Here is a 17,222-nt window from a genome sequence, read left to right as displayed (position 1 = left end):
TCATTTTTTACATTTGTTGTGGGATAATCCCTTTAAGTACACTCATATCATGGCTTATTGCAAAAATTCTCCCGGAATGATAATTAAAGGGAATCTGTCATGATTCTGGACTATTATCTAGTAATACATGAGTAGTACTACACATACAGTAAGTTCAGATAATTTTTATTTATTTTCCTACTTCCCGCTGTTCCTACCCTGTCAGTACTCAAAGCTACACTAAAATACACTGTCAGGACTGCTGAGCCATGCCAACAATGGAGAGGGCACAGCAGTTGCAGAGAGAGCTGAGACTCTAGGTGCAACATCAACACCCCCGTTGCTCCTAGAGGCTCATTTGCTTATATTAAAACAGCATTATTATCACCAATGTAGGCACCTATGAACATGGGACCAACAGGTCAGCCAGTTTCATAGGTACAGATCTGCTAAAAGATGCCCTTTAAGTCTTGAATTTAATGTCAGTTTGGGGATCCTATTTTTAAAACAAGTATTTTAAAATATAATGTCAGCTTTGGGACCCCATTTTGAATACAAGTGTGCTATAAAGTGTCAATAGACAAATAAAATAACCTCTGTTATATAAATCAATGTCTTTTAAGTTTGTTTCTCCATAATCCTTTAAAAATGTATTTTAATAAAAAAAAACTCAAGGTATTTTATACATGTATTCAAGATTTATTTTTAAATGAACCATACCATAGTCATTTGTAACAGTTGTTTCTCTGTACTGTACTTATGTCAATAGTAATAAAAGACCAGTTTTCCTACTGCGGCACTGGATTGAATTGAGTGTTTTCTGGGCACAATGCCTAGAGCACAGTTAGTTAACCAACATTCAAAACTGAGAAGCATGATGAAAAATTGTTTCCATTGCATCGACATGTAAACTAGCTTCTGATGTTACTTGTATATTGGCAGATGATATCCTATTTTTTTTATTTGCTCAACTAGCAAAACATATTTTTAAAAGAAAATTAACCCACCTTTGTTCCTTGTGACGGCATGATTTCGGTCTTGCTGGAAATAAAAATACAAATAACAATTAGACGTGACAAAATTCAACACAAGTTTATATTCATATCTTTTATTTTCACTGACTTTTTGATCAATAAAATATTATACGATAGGCAGTCATCTAGAATTTATAACTACACCTAAGACAAAAGCCTAGATTTGCTGTTGACCATGTGCTTTGATTTTGTCTACAATTTTTAGGTGCAAAGTATGCCATCTCTTAGATGTTTTTTTTCTTTCCACGCTCAACAATGAGCATTGATTAGTGGGAAAGAATTGGTGGCCTAAAATTAGAATTTTTGCATGAACAAAATTTGCCAAAATGTGTGGTGTACAAATCTGAAAAAAAGTAAGACAACTAAAAGTTGACTTAACTTTTTAGACAGACAACCTATAGATGTGTCGGATTTATCATGCAACTTGTTCCAATGTGATAATTCTGGCATAAATAAAGACCTATCTTGATGACTACCCTAACTACTAGTAAATCTGGAGCACTGTGTTGGGCTAAATGTACATACAGAAGGCTGGATACATACATTTTTGTTACTGAAAATGAATTTTAATAAATAAAGGAAAACCATAGCACTCTTCCTTGCAAATCCTTTGTGTGGTTTATTAGCTAAAAAAAATTGTTATGTTTCGAATAGTCTTTATCAATCAAGAATTTTATTCATTTCTGTAACATACCTGCAATATGTGAAGCGGGCTTCAGATGCTAGATCCAAAGTCGCTTTGTTCAAAACTTCGGATTAATACTGTATGAAGATCTGTCTCTGTACAGTATTAAAATGTATGGGCTCTGATGAGCCAAAGTAAGTTATGCAAAGTCGCGCGTGACTTCATTGAACAACTTCGTTAGTTGATTTTTAAAGTGGAAAACCACATTAAAACTTGGAACATTTTAATACTGTACGGAGACGGATCTTCCTTTGGTGTTTGTTGCATCCTTGTATAATGTCCTCCCTTTTCAAGCCCTGAACTGGGTTGAACACAGTTTTGCCCAAATCATACATCCCAAATATTAAATACCCATGGGATGTTTTTAGCCCAGGAAAGCCCACAAAGCCTCACCAAACGCTTAGTTTGGGATACATTTTTATATTCTCTGGTTGCCCCTTTGAGGTTTATCTCCAGGACAGTGCCACAAAAAAACTGGTCGGTTGGGAAGTTTTATAGAGTGTCCTAACTTTTATGTGGATGAGACATTACATAAAAAGAGTTCAAAATGTAATGTTTTAAACAAGAAGGTGCAAAAATACAAAATTAGTTTTAATAGGAGTATTAGTGAACTGACAGTAAACTTAATCAAGAAAACATGGAAGGTCACTTTAACATCAGTGTTAGCAATTTCCATTGTTCTGCTATGTTAGAGGAGCAGAAGAACAAAAATAACAGAAGTGCTGGATTTGGCACATAACTGAAATGGACAGAGTCAGACAGATCCCATTGATTATAATGGAGTCAGTTTAGTCTTTTTTTTTAGAGGCGCAAAAGTCCTGCATGCTGGACTTTTTTGCCCCTTCTTTTTTTCTGGAATGTGCAATGGAGGCCTCAAACGTAGCCTCCAATGCAGATATGAACAACCCCTGTGTTCTGCTCTTTGTAATGAATATGGTAGATTTTGGATAATGTAAAATGCAATGAGAAGATTGAATTCATCCTTTCCCATCATTGAAAACAATTTCCTATGTACATTTTTATTTTAATTTTTTTTTAGGCAGCAACTTTGCTAGAATTCAGGAGCAGACTACTGTTTCAGATAAGGTAGTTTTGTGATTTAATGCTGAGTAAGGGAGAAGTTTTTTATTGCCTGGAGAGTGGGTTTATTGCAGGCTTATCCTCTGCTCTGAAATACTAGTAGATTAAAAAGAAAAACCTGCTTTTTTGTATGGGGCAGAAAGTGGTCCCCATGCACATTATATTTATGGCTATCTTTTTTAAAATTAAGCAGGGAGTGGCATTTGTATTAACCACTACAGGTCCGCCGCACGCAGGATCGCGTCCTGGCGGTGACCCTGTTATTCCTCCTGGACGCGCCGGCACGTCCTCTCGCGAGACACGAGATTTCGGGCAGAGCCGGCCCGCACATGGGCATTGCGGGCTGGCAAAAGTTAAAGAAGTATTTCGTCACCAGCCTGCCAGCCAATGATCATCGCTGGCAGGCTGGTCATTTTCAAAAAAACGAATCAGAAGCCATTTAACACCTTATAATTATAAATATAAAGGTGTTAAATGGCTTCTGTGCTCCTCTGCTGGTCCTCAGTTGGTCCCAGCAGAGGAGCACAGTTCACAGTGAGTACAGCAAACAGTATACTTAGCCCGCAGATCACCCCCCATCACCCCAATTAACCCCTTGATCGTCCCTGTCAATCACCCAGTGAAAGGGAAAAAAGTGATCAGTGTAAACTGTCACTTTTTTTTTTTTTGACTAGTATTGACGGTTAGGTTTAGGATAGTTTAGACCCCTTTGTTAGGCAGTTAGCGTCAGTTAGCGCCCAGCCCACCGCACCGCAGTCACTGATTCGCTGATTAGCGTATCGCTAATCAGCATTTGTACTTTTATAGTATCTGTAAGTGATCAGAACTGATCACAGTCAGATCTATAATAGTACTAGTGTCACCTTAGCTCGCCCTCCACTGAAAACGCAGTGTTTGCCCGATCAAGCCTGATCGGTCGCCCACACGTGCGTTCACCCACGCCCGCCCCGACGCAGTGACAATTTTTTTTATTTTATTTTTATCACTGCGCAATCACTTTACAAGCGCTGTGGTGATAAAAAAAAAATCCGTTTTGATATTTTTTAGCAATCGCAGCAGCCTCCGGTACTTTGCTAGCCTCCCATTTGTAAGACAGGCTTGCTTTTTTTCTTGGGTAGTCTCAGGGAATACCCCCTAAATTTAGTTGTCCAAATGGCAAATAAGGGGTATTCTTCTGAAGAGGCCCACAGGCTTCTGACCCAGTCGGATGAGGAATGGGAACCCTCATCTGACTAATCCAGCGGGTCAGAATACGAACCTGTAAAAAGCAGTGGCAGTCTGACCCAAAGTTCAGACAAGGAGGTTGAGGTCCCTGATACCACCAGGTGTACCCGACCCCGTGTTGCTAGACCACAGGTTGCGCAGGATCTGCTTCAAGGGCAGCAGAGTGGGGCTGGCGCTGTCGGATTACGTGGTGAGGCATACACCAGCAGCGCAGCCCATCCTGGACCTAGTACCAGCACTGCCATACAACATGGTGAAGTGGCGAGCACCAGAAGGGCAGTTCAAGCTGGTACGGTGGCATGTGCGTTAGTTCCCCTGTCGCAGCCACCGCACAGACAGGCCCGTAGAGCCCCTAGAGTCCCTGAGATGCTGGCAAACCCTGATTGGCAGCCCCCAACTTCAGCCACACCAGTAGTTCCTCCTTTCACCGCCCAGTCTGGAGTTCGGGTTGAGACAGCTCAGATCGGATTGGCACTGGGGTTTTTTGAGCTGTTCTTGACTGCGGAGCTGTTGGACTTAGTCGTGGCAGAAACAAATCGATATGCCACTCAATTTATAGCCGCCAACACGGGAAGCTTTTATGCCCAGTCTTTCCAGAGGAAACGCCTTCTCCTCAACATGGGCCTTACAAAAAAGCATGAATTGTGGTCATATTGGTCCACGAACCCAATTCATCACATGCCCATGTTCTCTGCTGCCATGTCCAGGACACGATTTGAGACCATCCTGCATTTCCTGCACTTTAGTGACAACAGCACCTCTCATCCCAGAGGCCACCCAGCTTTTGACCGGCTCCCAAAAATTCGGCCCCTCATAGACCACTTTAACACCAAATTTGCAGATTTGTATACCCCTGATCAAAACAGTCCCTTATACATTTTACCGGGCACCTTGGCTTCAAACAATACAACCCAAGCAAGCTCGCCCGGTATGGGGTCAAATTGTATAAGCTCTGTGAAAGGGCCACAGTCTATACGCACAAATTTCGTGTCTATGAGGGTAAAGATCAGACCCTGGAGCCGGTTGGTTGCCCTGAATACCTGGGGAGCAGTGGAAAGACAGTCTGGGACTTGGTGTCACCCTTATTTGGCAAGGGGTACCATCTTTATGTGGACAATTTTTACACAAGTGTGCCCCTCTTCAGGCATTTGTTTTTAGAACAGATTAGCTGCTGTGGCACCGCGTGACCTAGTCACCGGGGATTCCTTCCACGGCTCATTACCACACGTCTTGCAAGGGGGGAGAGGGCTGCCTTGTGTAACGAAGAACTGCTCACGGTGAAATGGAGAGACAAGCGTGACGTTTACATGCTCTCCTCCATTCACGCAGACACGACAATCCAAATTGAACGAGCAACCAGTGTCATTGAAAAGCCCCTGGGTGTCCACGACTATAATTCGCTCATGGGAGGGGGGGACTTCAATGACCAAATGTTGGCTCCCTATTTACTTTCCCGCAGAACCAGACGCTGGTATAAGAAGGTGTCTGTATATTTGATTCAATTGACTGTATATAATAGTTTTGTTCTCTACAGTAAGGCTGGGAGAACAAGATCCTTCCTCAAATTTCAGGAAGAGATCATCGAGAACCTCCTGTATCCAGGATGTTCCGTGGCCCCAACCACCAGTGTAGTGAGCCGTCTACACGAGCGACATTTCCCTCGTCGTTGCTGGTACCTCAAACCAACCGCCACCCCAAAAAAAATGTGTCTGTAGCAGGAGTGGAATAAGGTGTGACACCCGCTATTTCTGTCCTGACTGCCCTGACAACCCTGCCCTATGCTTAGGGGAGTTTTTCTGGAAGTACCACACACAGATACACTTAGCATGGGGATTGCATCTCACAGGACAGGCACACAGGGCTATTAGGGCCCATTCACACAGAGCTGCTGAAAACCTCTCCTTTCACCTGGGACAAAGTACATAATGTACTTCGCCACATCTCTGGGCAATTTGCGCTTTGCACGTTGTCCCATGGGGAAGGAGAGGTTTGTCCTATAAAAGGTAAAAAAAGCAAAACAAAACAAAAATCACTGGTAAGCAAAAAAGTTAATGTTCTGTTTCAAAAGTTCATAAAAGTTAATGTTCTGTTCAAATGTTATTATAAAGGTTATGTTAATAAATTTATTGCGTTGCGGCCTGTTTTTTTTTTTTTAACTTCTAGGTGGACCAACCGATGAACCAGCTGCAGCACTGATGTGCATTCTGACAGAAGCATTGCGCTGCTGTCAGATTACACAAAAGTCGGTGTATGCGGTGTATTTTTTCATCCACATTGATCGATGCGAATGAAGAAATCTGTGCCGTTTATTTTTTCTTTCAGCCCAGAGGCTGAACGGAAAAAAAATCTCATTACCTGTATGCTCAATATAAGAAGAATAGCAGAAACTCCTAATGCTGGCCATACATGTAATGATTGCGGAGACTCTCAAATGCCAGGGCAGTACAAACACCCCACAAATGACCCCATTTTGGAAAGAAGACACCCTAAGGTCTTTGCTGATGGGCATAGTGAGTTCATAGAAGTTTTTAGTTTCACAAGTTAGCAGAAAAGATGTTTTTTTTTTCTTACAAAGTCTCATATTCCACTAACTTGTGACAAAAAATAAAAACTTCCATGAACTCACTATGCCCATCACGAAATACCTTGGGGTGTCTTCTTTCCAAAATGGGGTCACAAATGCCCTGGCATTTTAGGGGCCCTAAAGCGTGAGAAGAAGTCTGGAATCCAATTAAAAATTCCCTCCTAAAAGGAATTTGTGCCCCTTTGCCCACCTAGGCTGCAAAAAAGTGTCACACATGTGGTATCGCCGTACTCAGAAGAATTAGGGCAACGTGTTTTGGGGTGTATTTTTACATATACCCACGCAGGGTGAGAGAAATATCTCTCTAAAAGTCAACTTTTCACATTTTTTTATACAAAGTTCTCATTTTAGAGAGATATTTCTCTCACCCAGCATGGGTATATGTAAAAATACACCCCAAAACACATTGCCCAACTTCTCCTGAGTATGGCGATACCTACATGTGTGACACTTTTTTGCAGTCTAGATGGGGAAAGGGGCACAAATTCTAAAGAGCACCTTTAGGATTTCACAGGGCATTTTTACACATTTGGATTTCAAACTACTTCTCATGCATTAGGGCCCCTAAAATGCCAAGGCAGTATAACTACACCTCAAGTGACCCCATTTTGGAAAGAAGACACCCCAAGGTATTTCGGGATGGGCATAGTGAGTTCATGGAAGTTTTTATTTTTTTGTCACAAGTTAGTGGAATATGAGACTTTGTAAGAAAAAAAAAAAATCATCATTTTCCGCTAACTTGTGACAAACAATTAAAACCTTGAACTCACTATACCCATCAGCGAATACCTTAGGGTGTCTACTTTCCGAAATGGGGTCATTTGAGGGGTGTTTCTACTGTCTGGGCATTGTAGAACCTCAGAAAACATGACAGGTGCTCAGAAAGTCAGAGCTGCTTCAAAATGCGGAAATTCACATTTTTGTAAATGCTATAACTTTTGCGCAAACCAATAAATATACACTTATTGCATTTTTTTTAATCAATGACATATAGAACAATACATTTAGATAAACATTTATATAGAAATGTAGTTTTATTTGAAAAAATTTACAACTGAAAGTGAAGAATGCAATTTTTTTGCCAAAAAATCGGTCAATTTCGATTAATAACAAAAAAAGCTAAAATGTCAGCAGCAATGAAAGCTCTATTAGTGAGAAGAAAAGGAGGTAAAATTCATTTGGGTGGTAAGTTGTATGACCGAGCAACAAACCGTGAAATTTGTGTAGTGTAGAATTGTAAAAAGTGGTCTGGTCATTAACGGTGTTTAAGCTAGGGGGGCTGAGGTGGTTAAAGGGACTGTCTTTCAAATTTCATTTAAAAAAAAGTCTCAGAGTGCTGTAAAAGTTAAAAGAAGCAATATTTGCCTATCTAGTGTCACTTCCATTCTAATGCTTCATAGGTCCCCCACCAGTCTCACCTTCCTGGTCCCTCTCGACAGTCAATCAGTCAATCACTGGCTGAGACTCATCACTTCTGTGGCCAGTGATGGACTGAGCAGTCATTTCCTGCATGTTCTGAGGACACTAGAAGGAGACACCAATAAGGATATGAAAAGTGGCAGGGGACCAGTGAGGAATTTTTTAACCACTGGACTACCCATTTAAAAGGAATCTGTCACCTCCAGCAAGCCTCATTAAGTACAATAATAGATGTACAGAACATCTGCTGCTGACTCCAGATCAGTAATTTGTATGTCGATAATAATCCCCGTTCCAGAGTCATTGGCAGGTGGTACATACTGTACATGTATTACTGTACTTATTAGGGCTTATTGGAGGTTTTCCCTTTAATAATGTTTTAACACATTTAGCAAAGTGCATTGATGATTGATTGTTATAATAAAAAACCTGTCTTCTTCCTCTACTAACTGTTCCTCTTTATATTGTTGTTATTATTTTAAAATACAAATCTTCCTTTTTGTACGATCAGAACAAAATAACAAATCTGAAACTGACTGTTAGCCTTAAGCTTTGTAGAAGCTTAGTCATGTTCTGGTAGTTGTAATACATTCATTTCATTTTAAAGGCTGGCAATCATTTCCTTCAGTGTTCTGTTGGTTCAGAATTTCCAACTGTGGCATCAGATTAGAGGATTTTTAAAAGCTTCAGCCGCTGTCTTTGTTTTGTATTTTTTTTTATTTAACAAGATATACATATAAAAAGAAAACCACATGGTGCAACAAAGACAACTGAGATTAATCTTAACAACAAAGACATTTTACTGAGGTTGTTTGAGTTTACATATAAGACTCAGCTTGCACATACTCATATAAAGGTGACTAAAGTTTACCAAATCCAGTGATTAGTGCCTGTTCATGCAAAAAAATCTAATTTGGGCAAATCCAAAACATTTATGATTTCTCCAGCATGAATTGCCATGTTGAGAGAATTGAAATCCGCAAAGTGGACTTCATTAAAAATTTCAGGATATATTTGATTTGCCATGCAGCTGAATTTCCTCGTGCTTCGAGGTAGTGAATCAATTTAACCTTAAATAGTGTTAAAAAAAAATTATACTGTACTTACCTGCTCCATTTGCTTACAATGGGCAAGCTGTCACCATCTTGCTTGAATATCTTGCAAAAATCCGAAATATCAGTGACATTCAGTCTAATTTTGTCTGCTGCTGGTGGCAGCGACATTACCTGCACTACATCTCCTATATAACATTTGCCCATCCAAAATATCAGTGACATTAATTCAGTGTATTTTTTTATTAGCTGCTCTTGACAGCGACATTACTTGCGCTATACCTTCTGTTTAGCATCCTAAATATCAGTGACATTTATTCAGTGTAATTTTTTATTGGGCGGTGGTGACAGCGACATTACTTGAGCTATACCTCCTGTTTAACGTGTGTGCATCCTAAATATGAGTGACATTCATTTAGTGTAATTTTTTCTTAGGAGGTGGTGACAGACATTACTTGCGCTTTACCTCTTGTTTAATGTTTGGCGCATCCTAAAAATATCCGTGACATTCTGTGTACTTTTTTTTGCGCATACACTTACAAAACCTGCGCTACTGTACGTGTGACATATTTGCAAGCATATATACCATTTAATATGCGCAAGGAGAGCGGTAAGGGATGGGGAAGTGGCCATGCTGCTGATGTGCACGCAGAGGCCGTTGTCCTGGGTGCGGTGAATTTGTCTGCTGTCTGTTGGAACTCTGGCACACCTTGCTGACTTTATGTTAGGCTGCCTTTCCCGTAACCCTCGCGTTGTACACGGTTGTTCACCTTTCTTGACTCTAGCTACAAAGAGAACTTATCTCGCATTCCTGTGGTGGAGAGGACGAGCAAAATGGTGCAATACCAGAAGGTCCTTGTGGAAAAATTGCTCTAAAAATTTCCAGCTGACAATGCTGGCTGCATAGTACATAGTTCCTTGGCCAACTGTGAAGCGGAGACGAGGGGAACACACAGCAGTTCCAACCGAGGCAGGGCAACCCCCTCCAAGGCTTGGGACAGTTTTATGACACCCCGCCACCACCCTCAACCTGATGCGCGGCCTAGTGTCACAAGGAGGGAACAATTTTGGAAGATGGTAAAGGAGTACGTAGCAAACCGTGTCAGTGTCCTCAGTGATCCTGTGTGCCTTACAACTACAGTATTGGGTGTCCAAGCTGGACATATGGCACAAACTGACGCTCTACACCTTGGAGGTGCTGGCCTGCCTGTCACAACCAGACAGCTGAGAAGCTCTGACAGAAGCCTTTCAGAACCTCCTCCTTGAGTTTTCTTTGTTGTGGTTCCTCATCTCGTTAGCCTCTCTCAGCTGTCATGTAGTTGGACTGATTGGACTTCCCTTTAAATTCCTCCCCATAATGCATTACTGGGCGGCTTATACTACTTCCTGGAGTGTGTGTGCATGCTGATCCTGTTTCCCAGTCTGCTACAAAGTTAAGTGCTGTACATTTATCTGTTTCTTTTCTGTTTGCTGGATCCCAGGTGACCCTGACTCCCTCCGTGTCTGGTGTAGGGAGCCGGTGGTCGTGTCCCCTCACTATTGAGGGGTGTTCAGGGGTTATATAGTCGAGGTACGTGGATATGCAACCATCCACCTTTGGGATCTTTGCATAGGCTGAGCAGCCAGGGAAAGTGCCAGGTCTTGAGCAGGGGTCTCCCTTTTGCTTCCTTAGCTTTGGATCCAGTGAGTCATATATGCATGTTGCATTGTCTTGTTTCCTGTACACCGTCCATGACACTGCCCAGCTGCTAGCGTTTTGTCAAAGCATGTATTTAGTGCTTCTGGGGGAATAATAACTGATAACCGCATCTGCCTATCAACTGAAAATGCTGACCGGTTGACTCTTATAAAAATGAACAAGGCCTGGATTGCTCCTGACTTCTGTACTCCACCAGAAGAAAGTGGCTGAACATAAAGGCACTCTAAATGTGGCTTTATGGTGTATTGAATACACTGTATTCCCATGCACCCCTTCCACCACTAAAAAGGGAATATGGTTCAATCTCCCTTTTCTCGTCCTCCTCCTCCATCATATCAATATGCTTATTAGGCTGCCCTCGCTCTTAATGTTTTAGAGGGTCAGCTCAGCAGCGGGCCCTATGCCATAATATTTTAGAGGGTCACCAGCATTCCCTCACCCATAAAGTTTTTGAGGGTCACCAGCAGGGCCTAAACCATTATGTTTTAGAGGGTCTCAGCTCAGCAGCAGACCCTCACATCTAAATTTTTAGATGGTCAGCTCGGTAGCAGGCCCTCACCCACAAAATATTTTAGCTGGTCAGCTCGGCAGCAGGCCCTCACCCCTAATGTTTTAGATGGTCAGCTCAGCAGCAGACCCTCACCCCTAATGTTTTAGATAGTCACATTACCAGCAGGCCCTTGCCCCTAATGTTTTAGAGAGTCACCAGCAGGCCCTTTCTCCTAATTTTTTTGAGGGTGACCAGCAGGACATCAATCATAATTTTTCAAGGGTGTGTATGATGCCCTCTTTTATGTGTAATAAAGGGTGTATTAGAGTACCGGCTCCTTGTAATTTTTGGAAGCTCTTTCCCTTAGTGCATAGAGTCTAGGAGTCCCAATTTCCTGAACAAATGTACCACAATGTGAATGAGGCCCTCCTTTATGTGATATGCAGGTTTTATCGGAGTGATTTTTCCTTGTAATTTTTCACTTTCACTTTACATACAAGTAAATATACAAGAAAGAATGCTTCCTAACAATTTTTCCTCTGCCTAAAATCGATTTTATCTTCGGTTTTGTGCGTATTATTGTCAGTCTGTAAAAGTGGCGTACTACTCGGACAACATCGTTCCCAGCAGTGACATGGGATTCCAGGATGCATCCACACATCCACCCCATGCTGTTCCTGAACCATTTCAGTAGTGTTTCCATCAATTTCTGTCCTTTTACTATGAACCAGACACCCTCCCCTCTTCAGAGCAGGGGGTGCCTGATTTAATGCTCGGGTTCTCCCATTGACTTCCATTGTGCTCGGGTGGTCGGCAGAGCACCCAAGCATCACGAGGTGTTCTACTCGAGCACCCGAGCACTTTGGTGCTTGACCAAAACTACCTAAAACGAGTTATGTATTACGTAAAAGTCAACAATCTTTAAAAATTAAACATTTAATCTCGCGCACAATGACGTGATGACATCACCATGTCATCACACTGGTCGGGTGTTGAAGTCACACGTCCGCGCGTTATTTGGCGCATTTTCTTAAATCACGATGGCCGCAACAGACTCTCCATGAGCAAATTAATAAATGGGATGGAGGTATGTATTTTTTGTTTTTTTTACTGCCATTTCAGTAAAATTTCATTTCTTACCATGAAGTGTGAGGAACTTCAGCTTTGTGACGAATCAAATTTTCCCTGAAATTCGGATCTAAGTCCACTTCATATATTTTGATTCACTGAACACTAATTATCACTATTGGGTGCACTACTAATGAGGGCAGTCTGGGCGCATTACTACTATGGGGGGGTATCTGGCACAGTTATTTCTGATACTATAGTGATTGTGGCATGGGGAGCACAGTGTGCCCAGTATTGGGTGTACAGGGAGTGCAGAATTATTAGGCAAATGAGTATTTTGACCACATCATCCTCTTTATGCATGTTGTCTTACTCCAAGCTGTATAGGCTCGAAAGCCTACTACCAATTAAGCATATTAGGTGATGTGCATCTCTGTAATGAGAAGGGGTGTGGTCTAATGACATCAACACCCTATATCAGGTGTGCATAATTATTAGGCAACTTCCTTTCCTTTGGCAAAATGGGTCAAAAGAAGGACTTGACAGGCTCAGAAAAGTCAAAAATAGTGAGATATCTTGCAGAGGGATGCAGCACTCTTAAAATTGCAAAGCTTCTGAAGCATGATCATCGAACAATCAAGCGTTTCATTCAAAATTGTCAACAGGGTTGCAAGAAGCATGTGGAAAAACCAAGGCGCAAAATAACTGCCCATGAACTGAGAAAAGTCAAGTGTGCAGCTGCCAAGATGCCACTTGCCACCAGTTTGGCCATATTTCAGAGCTGCAACATCACTGGAGTGCCCAAAAGCACAAGGTGTGCAATACTCAGAGACATGGCCAAGGTAAGAAAGGCTGAAAGACGACCACCACTGAACAAGACACACAAGCTTGAAACGTCAAGACTGGGCCAAAAAATATCTCAAGACTGATTTTTCTAAAGGTTCTATGGACTGATGAAATGAGAGTGAGTCTTGATGGGCCAGATGGATGGGCCCGTGGCTGGATTGGTAAAGGGCAGAGAGCTCCAGTCCGACTCAGACGCCAGCAAGGTGGAGGTGGAGTACTGGTTTGGGCTGGTATCATCAAAGATGAGCTTGTGGGGCCTTTTCGGGTTGAGGATGGAGTCAAGCTCAACTCCCAGTCCTACTGCCAGTTTCTGGAAGACACCTTCTTCAAGCAGTGGTACAGGAAGAAGTCTGCATCCTTCAAGAAAAACATGATTTTCATGCAGGACAATGCTCCATCACACGCGTCCAAGTACTCCACAGCGTGGCTGGCAAGAAAGGGTATAAAAGAAGAAAATCTAATGACATGGCCTCCTTGTTCACCTGATCTGAACCCCATTGAGAACCTGTGGTCCATCATCAAATGTGAGATTTACAAGGAGGGAAAACAGTACACCTCTCTGAACAGTGTCTGGGAGGCTGTGGTTGCTGCTGCACGCAATGATGATGGTGAACAGATCAAAACACTCACAGAATCCATGGATGGCAGGCTTTTGAGTGTCCTTGCAAAGAAAGGTGGCTATATTGGTCACTGATTTGTTTTTGTTTTGTTTTTGAATGTCAGAAATGTATATTTGTGAATGTTGAGATGTTATATTGGTTTTACTGGTAAAAATAAATAATTGAAATGGGTATATATTTGTTTTTTGTTAAGTTGCCTAATAATTATGCACAGTAATAGTCACTTGCACACACAGATATCCCCCTAAAATAGCTAAAACTAAAAACAAACTAAAAACTACTTCCAAAAATATTCAGCTTTGATATTAATTAGTTTTTTGGGTTCATTGTGAACATGGTTGTTGTTCAATAATAAAATTAATCCTCAAAAATACAACTTGCCTAATAATTCTGCACTCCCTGTAGCAGCGGGATGGGTATGTATAAATTTGGGGGGTGATCTCGGGTCTGTATAAATTTTAGGCAAAATCGGTATCAGTCCCCCATGTGGCATATACTGTAGTATTACTGTTTTCTTATTATATAGCAGAGGGGTGGTACATCCCTAACCAAAGACGTCTGCCTGCGATGGTCAGGACCAAATGGAAAAGAAAAGGAAAGTGAAGAACTGAAATCTATGGAAACATCAACTGGAATTCACTAGAGCTGCCCCTGAATGTTTCTTTTAAATGTGCTTTAATCTTATTATGAAGTAATGTCACTTTTAATTGATTCTGGAGGAAGAGGGGTAAAATACCTTGCTGTACCCTCCATACAGGCTGTCTGTCAGCCTGGTAAGCCTTTGTCTCAGGGTCATGTGAGGACCCTTCTTCCTCTTACATGATTTTTTCCCGCCAACATGTGCACTTTCTTTTTTGTGAACCTATTGCAACTATGTCTATTCCCAAAACCGACCAGAACAGGACATGTTCTATCTTTTTTGCTATACAGGGAGTGCAGAATTATTAGGCAAGTTGTATTTTTGAGGATTCATTTTATTATTGAACAACAACCATTTTCTCAATGAACCCAAAAAACTCATTAATATCAAAGCTGAATATTTTTGGAAGTAGTTTTTAGTTTGTTTTTAGTTTTAGCTATTTCAGGGGGATATCTGTGTGTGCAAGTGACTATTACTGTGCATAATTATTAGGCAACTTAACAAAAAACAAATATATACCCATTTCAATTATTTATTTTTACCAGTGAAACCAATATAACATCTCAACATTCACAAATATACATTTCTGACATTCAAAAACAAAACAAAAACAAATCAGTGACCAATATAGCCACCTTTCTTTGCAAGGACACTCAAAAGCCTGCCATCCATGGATTCTGTGAGTGTTTTGATCTGTTCACCATCAACATTGCGTGCAGCAGCAACCACAGCCTCCCAGACACTGTTCAGAGAGGTGTACTGTTTTCCCTCCTTGTAAATCTCACATTTGATGATGGACCACAGGTTCTCAATGGGGTTCAGATCAGGTGAACAAGGAGGCCATGTCATTAGATTTTCTTCTTTTATACCCTTTCTTGCCAGCCACGCTGTGGAGTACTTGGACGCGTGTGATGGAGCATTGTCCTGCATGAAAATCATGTTTTTCTTGAAGGATGCAGACTTCTTCCTGTACCACTGCTTGAAGAAGGTGTCTTCCAGAAACTGGCAGTAGGACTGGGAGTTGAGCTTGACTCCATCCTCAACCCGAAAAGGCCCCACAAGCTCATCTTTGATGATACCAGCTCAAACCAGTACTCCACCTCCACCTTGCTGGCGTCTGAGTCGGACTGGAGCTCTCTGCCCTTTACCAATCCAGCCACGGGCCCATCCATCTGGCCCATCAAGACTCACTCTCATTTCATCAGTCCATAGAACCTTTGAAAAATCAGTCTTGAGATATTTCTTGGCCCAGTCTTGACGTTTCAGCTTGTGTGTCTTGTTCAGTGGTGGTCGTCTTTCAGCCTTTCTTACCTTGGCCATGTCTCTGAGTATTGCACACCTTGTGCTTTTGGGCACTCCAGTGATGTTGCAGCTCTGAAATATGGCCAAACTGGTGGCAAGTGGCATCTTGGCAGCTGCACACTTGACTTTTCTCAGTTCATGGGCAGTTATTTTGCACCTTGGTTTTTCCACACGCTTCTTGCGACCCTGTTGACTATTTTGAATGAAACGCTTGATTGTTCGATGATCACGCTTCAGAAGCTTTGCAATTTTAAGAGTGCTGCATCCCTCTGCAAGATATCTTACTATTTTTGCCTTTTTTGAGCCTGTCAAGTCCTTCTTTTGACCCATTTTGCCAAAGGAAAGGAAGTTGCCTAATAATTATGCACACCTGATATAGGGTGTTGATGTCATTAGACCACACCCTTTCTCATTACAGAGATGCACATCACCTAATATGCTTAATTGGTAGTAGGCTTTCGAGCCTATACAGCTTGGAGTAAGACAACATGCATAAAGAGGATGATGTGGTCAAAATACTCATTTGCCTAATAATTCTGCACTCCCTGTGCTGTGGACTGGATATACGGATGCAGACAGCACAATATATGCTGTCCATATTTTAGATAAATTTGTCTGCATCCATTCTGCGGTTCAGATCTGGACCGAAACACCCTTGTGTGAATGGGGCCTTATAATTTTATATGGTATTTTTAGATATGGTATAATATAGACTGTGAGGGATACCACACCTCATGTCTGCTTAATGTCAACTACGTCGAGCTCACGAGACACGGTATGATCACTGGTTACCAAGACGTGATGTTACGCCCTCCCGGAGGAGCATATGAGGTCAGCTTGGTACAGTTTACACCGACTCCACATGAGCTCAGAGAGGCAACATGCTGAGGGAGCCTTTTCACTGCCCCAGTGAAACAGCGCTTTCTCAGCCTGGGAAATCTGCCACCAGCTTCTCGTTTGATATAAGCTTGGTCCGCTAACGGGATTTTATAGGGTGAGAAACCAACTCGCAGTAGCTTATAACTAGGCCGAAACATGGACGTGGGGATTCGTGATCGAGATACAATACAGCACAAGATTAAATTATATATTTAATCACCTTAAGGGCACACTAGATAACACATTATACACAAAGAATATATACAGTGGTCTGAGGTTACGAATACAGGTAATATGGTACAAACAGGATTACACAGAGTACAAGTCAGTTACCGGGTAGATGAATGTTCTTTTGGGTTATGATTAGTCCTTTGCTGTATTCACATGGAGGGCAGTGATGTCAGCTGGTTGCAGATCCCTCTAAACTCATGGCATGATGTGACCCTCCTTCAGAGAAAGATGCCGCCCGCTGGCTGGCATGGGCTTTTGACCTGTAGCTGACCACTCCCCTCCCCGCCTCTGGGAACGTTCCCCTCCTCCTCTTCTGGGATGGCAGCCAAGGACCCAAAAAACCATTAGGGTCAATAGCTCCAGACAAGGAGGTCACAGGGAAATGGTTCT

The 17,222-nt window shown here is 41.9% G+C and overlaps 1 protein-coding gene across 1 annotated transcript in view; it reads right to left on the bottom strand.

The window, feature by feature from the left end:
* FSTL5 (follistatin like 5) overlaps nt 1-17,222 on the bottom strand; it is a 940,713-nt gene that overhangs the window by 701,837 nt on the left and 221,654 nt on the right. The window contains exon 2 of the mRNA XM_044297750.1: nt 987-1,020. Within this exon, the coding sequence (XP_044153685.1) occupies nt 987-1,020 (34 nt within the window). The remainder of the gene's footprint in view (nt 1-986; nt 1,021-17,222) is intronic.

Source organism: Bufo gargarizans, chromosome 1 (assembly GCF_014858855.1).
Source record: "Bufo gargarizans isolate SCDJY-AF-19 chromosome 1, ASM1485885v1, whole genome shotgun sequence".
Lineage (NCBI taxonomy): Eukaryota > Metazoa > Chordata > Amphibia > Anura > Bufonidae > Bufo > Bufo gargarizans.
Note: the sequence above shows the minus strand (reverse complement) of the source record. Positions and strands in the feature narration are given on the sequence as shown.